Below are 13,632 nucleotides of genomic sequence, written 5' to 3' on the forward strand. Positions count from 1 at the left end.
CGAATTTGCATATAAAGAACGCTCATAAATTGAGGGAAACCTGTACATCCAACACTTCACTGTCAGTAATTGCCACACCTAAATTAACATTCACCTGAGTTAATATCACCATATCTGAGTTCATGTTTTTAGCTAAAACTAGAAAACTGTGAAATAGAAAAGAGATATTACCAGGAATAGCTAATGGACAGCAACATTTCAGAAGAAAGGATAACTTGACAAATGGATTATCAAGACAATTCAAAAGTAGAGTGGGTCATTGACACTTGTGGAGTATGAGCGTTCTGCAGGAATCAGACAAAATGAGACATGAAGTAAATTGACTCCCCCAGCATTGTTTGAATAGAAATCTCACTACCCCTCCCAGGCAGTTGGTTTTAAACTTTGGGTTGAGCAGGAATCAAAGGGGCTGCTCAAGTGGTGTCTATTCAGGGGCGATGCGTAGGGGGTGCACGTGGGTGCACATGCACCCCCTGAGTGTGGTGGTGCACCCCCAACAAAAAGGCACTGCCAACACTGTCAGCAGCACCTGTGGGCAGTTGCCACTTGCCATCCCGCCACCAACACCGCTGGTGGCGTCTGCAGGCGGTCCGCAATAGCTGCTGCTGACTCTGGCAGCAGCTTCTGTGTGTGGTCGCTGACCCACTGCCCTCAGCTGACAGTGCCAGCAGCATCTGCAGGAGCTCCTGTTTACTGCTGCCACCCTCTCACCACTGCCGCTGTGCTCCCGCTGTTGCTGTGCACTCCCAGCTGCCAGGGGCACGCATTGTTCATGTGTCTACTTATATTGTATCTGGTTTCAACAAACTTGTGGAAGTTTTTAGGCTTTTCCCAAATTGTCTTAACTGGTTTGATGAGCTTGTTATCTCAACTCCTGATCTGAATATCAGAATTCACCAGTCACTTCTTGAGTACATTCTTAAACTATGTCACAATTCTAGGCTTGTTTAGGACAAATAAAAATTATTCTGGGACTATGGTTCAAAATTACACGCTTAGGTTAAATATAAACAGTCTGGAAATGCGAAGCATTGGAAATATTATTAAGAATTTTGTTCTTCATTATCCTGAATAATGCCCTGGTTGACAGAAAATACGGGCAGTAAATAACATGTAGCCATTTGTAACATTGATCAAGAAAATACCTTTCTTAATTTCCTCACATGGAAAGGGGGAGGATCCATCCAAAAACCAGAACAATGACACTGAACTTTAAAAAGGAGAATTTTAAGGTGGAGATTCCAAGAAACAAGTCAGGTCAAATAGACCCTGAAATCAAGAAAGCTGTGACTTTCAAAAACACTAAAGCCACTGTTTTTGACTAATTTCTGAGAACAAGAGGTAAGTCACCTCCGATTTCCATCTGAATTATTTAGATTGCATTGGAGGCATATCCAGAGTTACAGAATGTAGACGTCCCCAACACAAGCAAGCAGGAGGGCAAGAATAGGTACAGTCAGAATGGTAAGGTACAGGAGGCTATTAGTGCTAAATAGGCGTCCCTCAAAAAAATGGAAAACTAGTCTAAGTGAGGCCATTTGAAAGGAACATAAATGATGTCCCTATTTTCCTCCTCACTGATAGACTGAGCCCAAGGATGGAGTCAGGCAATTACCTTTAGAGATGGTAATTTGAGGTGCATTGGCAGGGTTAGTGTATTGAAGAAAAGCTGACCTGTTTTTATACAAGTGTATATTTTTTGTGGTGAGGAAGGGTTTCACTCCTCAGTGCTGTCAGTTCAACTCCTTTCACCAGCATCAACCTCACAATTTAAAGAGAAAAATACAGCATTTTAAGGTGGGGGTTGTTGGGGGAGGGAAATAGTGGTTGAACAAGCCCTTGCTTATATTACAAGGTTCTTCTGGAAGAGTTGTGTTACCTAGCGGTGTGAAAAAAAAGTCACAGTATATACAGCTCTGCCAGCAAAACCTTTGATGTGGCTTCAGCTCTGGCAGCAAAGCAGCAAAGCTTCTGTCAAATGATGGATCTCTGGCAGCAGTACCAACTCCTCCTGCCCTCAAAGCTGTGGGGCCCAGCCAGCTTAGTTCTCCTGCCATAGTTAAAGCAGCACAGGGGTGTTATAGATATAGCCTAAGATACTTAAAAGGGTGCTCAGATGTATATGTGTGGAAAGAAAGGACAGGAGAAAAGCTCAAATCTCAGAGACCTTTTCATTTACCTCACTCTTTCTTCTACATGTTCATGTTCCTGGGGGAAGTGCCCAGGCAGAGTCCTTGGCTGACCAGTTCCTTGTGTCCACAGGTGCACGTGGTCCTGTGATTGTGGATGAATTTGGAGATCTTGATGTCAACTTGACGTTAATGTACACATCAATGGATACAAATGAAGTATGTATATCCATGAAAAGAGTGCTCTATAGTGAAGCGTGAAATAAAAAGCAAGAGGTCTTGAGCTAGCATGTCGAGAGGAGGAAGGGGAGCCAGAGCTGAAATGGTGTCATATCAGAGTTTTCTGTTTAAGGAAAGAGTTCAACCTGATAACTTGATAGATGGACAATGCAGCACAGAAGAGACTGTGTAGGACTACCTTATTACTATTCTGAAAGAACTGAAGCAGAATTAGGGCAATAGGGCCTAATGAGACAGATGTATGAACTGGGCCAGAGAAGAAACAACACTGCATCAAGGGGGAACAGGCCTTTGTTTTGTTCAATTTACAAAGTACGTTTATGGGGAAGCTTGAAGCAGGGGCTAGAGAACATGAAACACTAACAGGGCTTTTCTTTACACCCACAGTTCAAGATCCTCCTGCAGTTTGACACTCATCAGAATAAGACAGAAGTGAAGACTGACAATCCATTTTTCACCTGGAGGAACCACAAACTACCTAGTGATATTCCAGGCACTGGTGAGATACCGACTGAAACTGGTTGCTGTTCTAAGCTGCTCTTGCAGGGTTCAAGTGGCACTTGCTTTACAATACCACTGTTCCATCTTAATTCTGCTCCTATAGGAATAGCAATAAGAGCTGAGAGTATATCAGCACTTTACCCAACCGTAAGTAAACCTACCATTTTCTGCACACCCAGCACAAATCCAGATCAGAACCTATATTTATACACTGTACCCTGGGCAACACCACTGACCTAGGGAGTATATACTGCTTGTAAGATGAGCCTCTCTTGAAAATTAATAGATTTACTGAAGTGATATGGTACTGTGATGTACTTGAGGGACTGCTCAGAAAAGAGGCAGAGTTAAGGTTGCATGGCAAACATCATTTTAACACTGCATTTCCTGGATGTACAAGTCTGTAGTTTCTTTCTCTTTGTAACAGTATCTCTTTTGTCCTGGATACTGAACTGCTCATTTCCTGTTTTTCCAACATTAGGATCTGAACTGTTCTGGTGTGGAAAGTCAGAAAACTCAGTGCACCGTGGAATGCCATAAAACGTAGCTCTATATTAAGAAAGTTTCTTAAGTAAGTTGCTGCAAGGTGAATAAAAGCAGCTCCTGGTGGACAGTACCTTGGTACCACTCAGGCTAATCCAGGCCAGCTCAGCCTAGTTTTTACTGAGTTGGCCCAGGCTGTTTCAATTCTCTTAATAGTTTCACAGAGATCCAGTGAGTATCCCAGGTCAAGTCTTAGCTATAGAACCAAGAAGTGCTCCAGTACTCGGGGAAGAGGAGACTGCTCTGACTAGTATAAACCTTTGGAAATTCCACTTTAGTTTCCATTGTTATGTTTGGTGGTGTGTCTTAATCATTTCCCTTCCCCTTTCTGCATCCTCCCTCCCCTCCCTAACCCCCCACACACATACATTTTCTGTTCTCAGTATTTGCCTTTTAGTCTGGTTAAGATGGTGACTTCTTCATAAATGTCAAGCCTGGAGGTCTTTGTATGACTGTTAAATCACAATTCTGCTGATCTGGACTAACAATTTCTTTTATGGTGATTCACTTGCTAGATGGACACTTGTCTGTCTAGTGCTAAACAGGCAGGCAAGGTTCTTTGAATAGATGTGATATCTTTTATTAGACCAACTGAGTAGTTGGAAAAACGTTTTTGGAAGCTTTTGGGCACAGTCACCCTTCTTCAGGCATAGAGAGTCTCAGAACAGCAAAGATTCCCTATGCCTGAAGAAGGGTGACTGCGCCTGAAAGCTTGCCAAGAACTTTTTTCCAACTTCTCAGTTAGTCTAATAAAAGATATCACATCTACTCAGAGAACCTGGCCTGCCTATGTCCTGAGACCAACACAGCTACTTCCAAAACCCCACCATAGTGCTAAACTGGACATAAAAGAACAGGCTTCTTTACAGTAGGATGACCAGGCATCCAGTTTCCTTTTGTCTGTATAGAAACTTTAAATCTAAACTGCAGGCATTCACCCACTGTTCCTCCTTAGAATCCTTTGTGGAAAACAGTGGCTCCATGGTTTCAGCAAGAACAAACAAGTAGCCTGACTGTTCAGCATAATGGTAACTAACACATTTATCTAAAGCCTGCTACTAGGTGACCACCCTGCATGCCTAATGCTAGGGAATGTTACAGGCCAGGCATAACTCAGCTGAGGTACAAGTGACTCATCCCCTTACTAGTCATGAGTCCATTTTCAATAAGAGGGTACACAGAATGCAGCAGCATTTATGTTCACATTTTCCTACCACCTCCAAAGTGCTAAAAAAAAGGCTGAAGGAGATGAAATAAGAGACTTGACCTTTTAAACAGAATTTCATTTTCTCCATAGTAGAAACATTACATCTTGTGTTTTAGCACCACAGATAGATTATTGAACCATCTAGAAGTCTGAAAATGCATATAAAACAGAGTAGGCTTAGTTCAAGATTAAGGATATACCATTATTTTCAGATTATTATAGTGAGATAAGTCACAGTAAAGAAGACAGTCAATATTTACAAGTCTAACTTCTGAGGTACCCACATTTTCTGCAGCCTAGTCAGACAAAACAAAATATTTGCTGTATTCCAGTGTTCAAAAATGCCTTTTTCAGTCTGATTCCTAAACAAATGTATACAAAAACACAGGATGGGTTTGTATAGACAAAGTTAAAGTTACCGTTAACCACCAAAGTTTCTTGGCAAAACTTTTTTAGTTAACACTGCTTTTTCTTTTATAGACATAATGAAACCCAATAACTGGTGCATAGCACTTCTCTGGTATATAATATACAACAACCAACCCAATGTTGCCATCCTCCCTGCTAACATCCTTTGAAATTAGGGCTTTCATTTGTAATCCTTCTATTACTCAGAGAATATTAATGCCATCCTGCTAATACCTGGATAGGGTATATATTTCAACATAAACATTTTTTTCTGGTTCTGTATGAACTTACTAAATGCACACTGTTAATTTGTATTGTAGTTCCTTCTTGCATGCTATAATGCTAGTGGACACCAGATGGTAGCAGAACCCAAGGAAAAAGATTGGCACAACAGTGATATTCCCATTTCAAATATCAGCCAGTCTTTTTTCTTTTTTTAAAGGAAGTTTGGAAACACGTGCATTATTACAAACTAAATTCAAGTTTCAGGGGAGCAGCAGGGAAGTGCCTTTTTATACCTCATATGTAGTCACTTGACAGATTTATTTATTGGAGGGCTGATATTTTGCCTTTTAGATGGAGGCAAGTGCTGTCATGCTGAACATTTTCCACTGTAGCTTATTATTATTGGGGTATTTATGAGCAAGGATATTGATTCCTGAATGAAGAAGTGGAGGGCTGGGGGATTTGACACACAAAACAAAACCAAGGCCAAGAAGTTATGGCCTAGATCTACGAAAGGGGTTGTATGCCTACATCTACGTATCTAAAATAGGACATAAGTTCCAAATGGCTATCATCAAACCCCTGCTTAGCTTCCACTAACCGTGGCCCCTTTGTTTTTTAAGACATAGTTATTAGCAAATACTAGGTTGTGATCCTAGATTGCTTGACCGTTTCTCTTTAATGATGAGAACATCTGGAAGCTTCTTCTAGCTGGAACTGAAACCTACTGCCACTATATTCACATGGACCTATGTCACAAATGAAAACACACTCTTTGCCTGGTGACATGGGACAGCACTGTTCAGGCTTCCACTTCTCTTTGGTGGTGAAAGGGGACAGGCACCACGTCAACTGTAAGGTTGTTTCTGGATTTAGTCAGTGATTCTAAGATGAGTTGCCACCCAGTTACACTTATAGCTCTAATTTGTGTGTGTGTTTTAATACAATGGTTTTTCTCACTGTTCTTTAAGATTGTTTACTTTCCCATTTCTTTCCTTTACAGGCCCACACATCCTGACTATTGCTGTCTTTACACTCACAGGGGTTGTAATACTGATTCTGGTCATCGCTCTACTGGTGCTGAGGTACCAATTTCTTCTCCCCTCCTTCTGCTGCTTCAGTCTTGTATCATCATACAAACCAAAACACCCGAAAGTTGTGGTGTCAGTGTCTTGAGGAGCTACTCTGCCTCTCATTGTTTTCCCACAATGAGCCTGCTCTTAGAGCTAGCTTATGCTCTCTTTTTATGATTACATTTTCTGATTAGATTTCAGTACAACTTCTATCACGATGAAAAAATTAGAGATAGATATCTATTATAAACATCCATTCTTAGACAAGAACATTTCAACCCATTTCCACTGTATCTATTTCTCATGTTCACAAGATTCAGGGTCATCCATTTTGGAGGTTTCAGAAACACTGACTTTCTACCTATACTAGCTCAAAAAATACTTTTTCCACAGATCAAAGGATTTCAGAGGCAGTGAGAAAATCAGGTTACCTGAAAACCTGATTAGGAGCAGGCATTAAATAGCTTTCCATTTTGATGAGACCAGCTTTCTGGGTTAGATAACACACTTCATATGCCTGAATTCAAGCTGAAACAAAAGTCCAACCCAGCAGTACACAGAATGTATGGCCAACAGTACACAGAAACAAGAAAGTTTTTTTGTTGCTAAATCTAAAGCCAAATTTGCAAACAGATTCATAATGTTAATCTGTCTTTATTTGGAGGAGCCATTGAAGAAATAGCAGGACTTTGACAAGGCCTATTTCTAGATTCTTTGGTTGGCTGCCAAGAGCACTGTTATTCCTCTAGTGACTGTTCTGTTCTGCCACACCTATGACTCAGGTTCTGAAGACTTCTGATATGGAAGAAATTCCTGCAAATTCCTTCATATCAACTCTGGTGTTTTTGCTATTTCTAGGGGCTTTACCTTTTATTTGTGGGGAAGCCCCCAAACAGCTTAGGCAGAGTTTGGAGAGGATCATACTTTGATTATCAACGAAGAAGAGAGATTATACATTTGCATTTATCAGTCAGCTAATAACCTGTTTACACTTCAAATGGCAGCCAGGACATGAGAGGTAAAGCCTACCACTTAGGGAGACAATCTGGGGCTAGGACTGAGGCAAGGGCCAGGTCTGGAGAGAAAGCTAATTTGGGGGCCATTTATAACAGCTTAGGATGTAGATGGCCCAAAGGCCAGGAGGGAAGCCAAAGGCCAGGAGCAGGGACTAGGGACATAGCCAGATGTCAGGAACAACAGGAAAAGAGAGATGAGCCAAACATCAAAGATGAAGGAGAATTATAAATTAAATTACCCACCCTGGGTATGTCTACATGTGCAATTAATGTGTATGAATAATTTCTGGAGTGCATTGCTTCAGAGTTTATTGCTCCTGGGCACGCCATTTGAACATGCACCTGGGAGAAGTAGACTCCAGTGCAATAAGCTCTGGAGTTTATTCATGTGTAGTTAGTTGAGTGAGGTCAGAGCAGCCCTGGTTGGCAGGCAGTCCAAGGGGTCAGCCTGTCAACTTGGAGCTATTCCCCCTGGCTCAACGTGTGGTGAAGGGGCTGGCTGGGGCATGAGGGTGCTTCAGCATGGGACTAGCCAGCAGGCAGCCCCGCACTGAAGCATCCTCATGCCCCAGTCAGCTGGGGCAGTATCTACACATGCAGTGTTATGGAGTTTTTTACTCTGCAGCAGAATATTTCTTGTATTTACAAGTCCTGGCCTGCTGCAAAGTAAATTAGTTTACCGTGGCCCAACAGGGGTGCACGTGTAAATGCGCAACATTTACTGCATAGCTAATTAACTGACTGCACAGTAAATATTTCATGTAGATGCACCCTCTGAGTCCTACAGCCGGTCAAACCCCTACCTACCTGGAAGCAGTTCCTTGTACCAAATCTGTGGTTACCATAGGCACAGTTGTGGGGATAAGTTCTCATTAGCTCTGGCTGGGGCAGACACTGGTTGTGAGCTAACCTTGACAGTCTCATAGATTTCAAATTTAATCTTGATAAGCAGCCTGCTGGTAAGCTGAAAGTGAGTTTTCCAGCACCTAGATTTGATTTTGCAATCATTTCCTGCTCAACTAAGTTACTCACTTGAAAAACGATAACAGCACTCCTAGGAAGAAAATAAAGTCTCCCATGATTTCTCACATATCACCCCATTTATAGAATGTGTAACATTTGTGCACGGCCCTGGGTAGTTCTGACTTCTGTGTAGGAATAAAATCAGAATTCTCAAAAATACAAAACCAATATTAGAGATTGAAGATATCAGTCCAGTCCAATATTTGCTTAGTTACAAGCAAGTAGAGTTGTTTTTTCTTTTCTTCTTGGATTAATTTGTTTATTGCTGGCTCACCGGGTAGTCTATTAAACTTAGGAAACAGGAGTTTTCCACAACTTCAGATTTTCCTAATCATCATGAGGTAAGCTCCTTTTTGATTGTGGGAATGCAGGGGACACAGTATGAGTCCTAGATCCTGTGGCATTATAGCTTTCTAGCATTTTGACTGATGCTCCTACTGACACGTTATGATGGGACAGTGGTAACCCCATTTTCCAAACTGGACTCAGAAGAGAACTGGACTGTAGAAAATGGGCATTTCCTTCCATTCCATATAGCAGTGGAGCAGTTAAACTCTGTTAGCAAAATGAAATATGTATGTCAAGATTCTCCCATGTACAAGGCATTCTTCAGCAGCTAATCTGTGTTCAGGATTCTTCAGCTTTCCCTCTAACTGTTTTGGGAATCCCAGATTCTCTAACCCAGCAATGACGTGCACAGAGCAGTGAAAATTCCAATGTGTTTCACAGTTTCCTTGTAATTCTTTTTTTGAGAGGGACAGGATTTGCTTCCTATTCCTGTGGAAGGGACAGTATATTTCATCTTCCAATTTTCAGAATTGTTTCCCTGCTATTAGCAGGAAATCTGCAAGAGACAAGGACCATTCACAAGCATCTTATTTCTGTCCTACACCCCTACCCCCGGCTTCTTGCTTTTGCTGATTAACACAACTCATTTGGGCAACCAGCTTCTTTCCGGCAGATCCTCTGATCTACATCTGTCTCTTGGAACTTCAGCAGAGCATGTTTAGAAACACAGAGGAGAAAAACTGTGTTATATACTGCAGACTCACTCATAATTTTCAGGTCTGGGAGTGAAAAAAATGAGGCAACAACCTTGCTAGCCATTTCTTTGTTGCTCTGACTTCCAAATCTCTGGCCCTAAAGCCAGATAGTTCAGACTTCTCTCAAGCCAGGGGAAAGGGGAGCAGGCAATGGCCTCACAGCTGGGTGCTGTAGGGCCAGCATCCTCTTTTTGGATGTATGAGGAGGTAAAAATAGGAGTTTGCACTCTCTAGCAGTCCAACATTCCCATTCACAATCTTCAGTAGTGAGTGCCCATCATTTGGCAAGATGTTCTGAACAGGTGTGCTTGTTTCACAGGAAGTACAGGAGAAATAATGAACTGCGGCAGAAGAAGTGGTTCCACATACCACCTGACAAGATCATGCCTCTGGAGACCAATGAGACAAGCCAAGTCAGCCTGAAGGTAGGAGGGACTTGGTGTTCTGAGTGGATAGTCTGATTCTCTTCACTGAAAAAAATGTGTGCTGGACAAACAATGACCACTCTGCTGAGAAGGGTGGTAGAAGTATCTGTTAGAACTGTTTCATCTTCTTTTCACTTTCCTGTCAGAGGATGCCTGATGTGGCTGATTGGGGATTGACACTAGAGAGTCTTGATTTAGGGAGTCAGGAGAAGGCAAGTTCAGAAGTCAAGGCCCTGAATGAGAGGCACAAACCAGGGGGGATCAAGAACAGATAAGCCAGAAGCAAAGGTCCAGGCTGGAGACAGGAGCAAAGATTCAGCTGTCAGAAAGCAGGATCTAGGCTGGAGTCAGGTGCTGACAGGAGTCTGAAAACTAGGAATTAGGATCCCAGGGCTAGAAAGGGACATCTGTCCTTTTGAATAGCCTTCAGGAATACTGAGAGGTCAGCTGCTTACAGCCATGCAGCCATTTTCATGCAGGCAACTGGGGTCTACTGACACCAGGCCTTCTCTGGTAGTCAGGGCCAGTTGGGGGCCAAAGGCTGCTTGCTGTCCTGACTCCTGAGACTTTCATGGAAAGTATAGAAAAGAAAAAAGCATAATCTCCAATAACATCACAATTTAATAAAGCAAGACCTGTTCTTTTTCCAAACATTAAGGCCTTATATGACTATGAATTAGCTAAAAGGTTGGTTTCTAGTTTCTTTCCTTGAGCACCTGCATAACTAGTAGTACAAATGATGTCCCCTTCCAGAAAGATGCTGATCCTTGTTCTATTTATAAAACACTGATGGGCACAGCAGTAGTGCTTCTCAGAGGATGAGGCCTGGGTGGCATTTGGGATTGTCATGAACAGTGACTGCATGCTGTGGAGTTTCACAGCTGCTATACAGAGAGAAATGCCTTTGTAGACAGTGACACACATTGGGATCACTTTTTCTCTCTGCAGTCTGGTGTTTGCTAGGGATGTATGTTATAACTGCTGGCTAATGATTCTTCTTTACTCCCAGATTGATGAAGACAGGCGGCGCGACACAGCCCAGAGACTGCGCCAAGGCAAATATGACAAGAAAGTAAGATGGCCACAATGTATGCACTCCTCTTACCCTCTCTAAGGAGACAGGTCTGTAAAAGGCAGTCACCTCTCTTTAGAGGTCAGGAAACAATTTCCCCCTTCTACCTCCCAATTCCCATTCAGCTTTGCAAAATTGTCTGAGTTTATGAAAAACTTGAGGAGGTAATTTTCTCTTCAGGCTCTTAACAGTGGCAACTCCCAAAGGAAGAATCTTGGACTTGGTGAATCACTGACCTGCTCCAGATAGACAGTGTTTGATGTGACAAGAGGTAGATAAATGGACTAGATGGACAAGGGTAGGCATATTTCTGTGAGAAGTTCTATGGATTTCAGTGGAACTATTGAAATAATTGCTGAAGTAAAATCTACACATGTGAGTAAAGGCTTTCCAAGTCAGGCCTAGTACAGCATTTACTGTCTACTTAGTAAATCTTGGTAACACAATGTAAGTAAAGGTAACATAACTGCATTAATTATTAGTTAATAAAGATATGCACAAAGGGCAAAAGTAGTAAGCAGTTTATTTCTGAAATGTAACATATGGTATGAAGCTCCTAGGCTGGGGAAGATGGATTGTTGGTGTGTTACATCCATGATTTCCTTCCATCATTTCTCTCTTTCCAGGTAGTTATCTTGAAGGATTTCAAATACAATGATGGGAATTTCACAGAGAAACAAAAGATTGAACTAAACAAGGTAATTCTTGCATGCAGACATTCTACACTATAGACTGGATGAAACCAATTAGTGAAGTAATTCCCCAACAAGTGCAGCAGCCAGACTCATTTGTGCCTGTGTGTATATATGTGTACACTCCACAAGATACTGTAACATGAGTAGGGACCTACTGAATTTACAGTGGAAACTGGCTGCATGGCAGCTTCTTTAACCTTGCAGGTTCCCCCTTGCATCCCCCTTCCTTCCCTACCCAATGGCGGAGGGGCTCTGCCACTTGCTCCTAATTGACAAGGTGGCAAAAACCACAGTTTTAAATATGGCGCTGTTTTTGCTTCCCAGCCACTCAGCAGCAAGCAGCAGGGACACCCAGGCCTCTCAGCCAATCAGCAACGAAGGGTGTGTGTGTGTGTGTGTGTGTGTGTGTGTGTGTGTGTGTGTGTGTGTGTGTGTGTGGGAAACCTGAAAGTTTAAAGGATCTGCCATGCAGCCCACTTCTGCCTTGAATTCAGTAGGTCCCTAAACATGAGTGTTCATCTTTTTGTGTTAAAGGGTCTCACCAAATGTTCAGATTCTGAATTTTAGGCCTGTAAGTTAAAGATAATTTAAATGAAATGTAATAGAACCTTGGTAAACCATATTTTAAAAATAAGGTGCATTGTTTTTCTTCACTTCATACTATTTATTTGATAGTGAAACATTCTATTAAATTTTCTATTATTAAGAGGTAAATGTAGCTCGGGACAATATAGATATATCTCTTCTGACTTTCTTAGAGTTGAGCAATAGGGAAGGATTTGGCTTTGATACTTCACCTCTTAAAACACATTTGCTAAGTACATTTTTTGCATTTATATATAGATACATTGTGAATTGCTATAAAAACTTAAAACTAAACTGAAATTCTCCAAGTAAATACACTAAATATGTGCTGTCATGAAGAATCACTGCATTTTTATAGTTTTTTCATATACTCAATTTTCAACATTCAGTCACTTATAATGAATATCCCAGTCAATACTATGACATTGTGAGGTTCTACTGAAGGGACAATAGTGGAAACTGCACAGCATGATCTGGAATTGACCTACAGCAGCCAGCAACAGTCAACCTCCATCTTTATCTCTGAAGACCAAAAGGCTCTGGAATAACAGCTGCCTGGCAGTAGTTGCTCACCCTCTTCTTCCACATTGACATACAGAAAGCTCAGGGTCCGAGATTAAGCACCCCTTCACACGAGTCTCCATAGCCTACACTGTTCCTACACTGACAATTGGTTTCATGTTTACTATGTATGCTGTTTTTGGTCCAGCTCCTCCAGATTGACTACTATAACCTGACCAAATTCTACGGCACTGTGAAGATAGATGCGATGATCTTTGGTGTGATTGAGTACTGTGAGAGAGGCTCACTGCGGGTAAATAATTTTACAGGCTACCCCCTTCATTAGATTGCAAAAAGAGATGCTAACTTGCCACATGACAGGTTCCTAAGGCAGGAAAAATAAGGGGAGCAAAAGGGAAGTCAATAATATTATAGTAAACTATCATTAGTATGCCTCTAGAACAGTGATTCTCAATAAGGTGCCTTGAGATGCTTTCAAAATTGCTATGGGATGCATGCCAGACAATGTTAGCACTGTTAGGTTTACAAAGATGGTTTACATGATAATCCCAGAGATTTCAAATAGAAATCCATAGTTGTGGTCTTTCTGGAAGAGAAAAACAGCCTCTATTATTTTTCTGTAGTCAAGAGTGAAAAAGAAGATCTGGCATTTTCTGAGGGCTGCCTCAAGCCTATCCAGGGGTGTCTGGAGTCTAAAAAGGTTGGGAACTCCTGCTCAAGCATAATTCACTTCCATGGTTTACTTTCCTGCTGTTCTGATTCCCTACCAGCATTGTGCCTCATCTCCCTATTGTCAACTCCTGATTATTGATCACTACAGGATAATTCAGCATTATTTGCATTTACCTTGGAGTGGCAAATTAACTGAGTCTGCTGTACTTCAGTGCTATTCAGCAAGAAATGATGGAATAAAATCCTTAGCAGA

The 13,632-nt window shown here is 41.7% G+C and overlaps 1 protein-coding gene across 1 annotated transcript in view; it reads left to right on the forward strand.

Moving 5' to 3' along the window:
- The window catches only part of GUCY2C (guanylate cyclase 2C), a 66,676-nt gene that overhangs the window by 22,880 nt on the left and 30,164 nt on the right, over window positions 1-13,632 (forward strand). Inside the window, exons 9-15 of the mRNA XM_090041028.1 lie at window positions 2,263-2,348; window positions 2,757-2,868; window positions 6,257-6,338; window positions 9,728-9,833; window positions 10,843-10,905; window positions 11,532-11,603; window positions 12,895-12,999. Coding sequence (XP_089897154.1) covers window positions 2,263-2,348; window positions 2,757-2,868; window positions 6,257-6,338; window positions 9,728-9,833; window positions 10,843-10,905; window positions 11,532-11,603; window positions 12,895-12,999 — 626 coding nt within the window. The remainder of the gene's footprint in view (window positions 1-2,262; window positions 2,349-2,756; window positions 2,869-6,256; window positions 6,339-9,727; window positions 9,834-10,842; window positions 10,906-11,531; window positions 11,604-12,894; window positions 13,000-13,632) is intronic.

This window comes from Crocodylus siamensis, chromosome 4 (assembly GCF_052110815.1).
Source record: "Crocodylus siamensis isolate JL-2025a chromosome 4, ASM5211081v1, whole genome shotgun sequence".
NCBI classification, from domain to species: domain Eukaryota; kingdom Metazoa; phylum Chordata; order Crocodylia; family Crocodylidae; genus Crocodylus; species Crocodylus siamensis.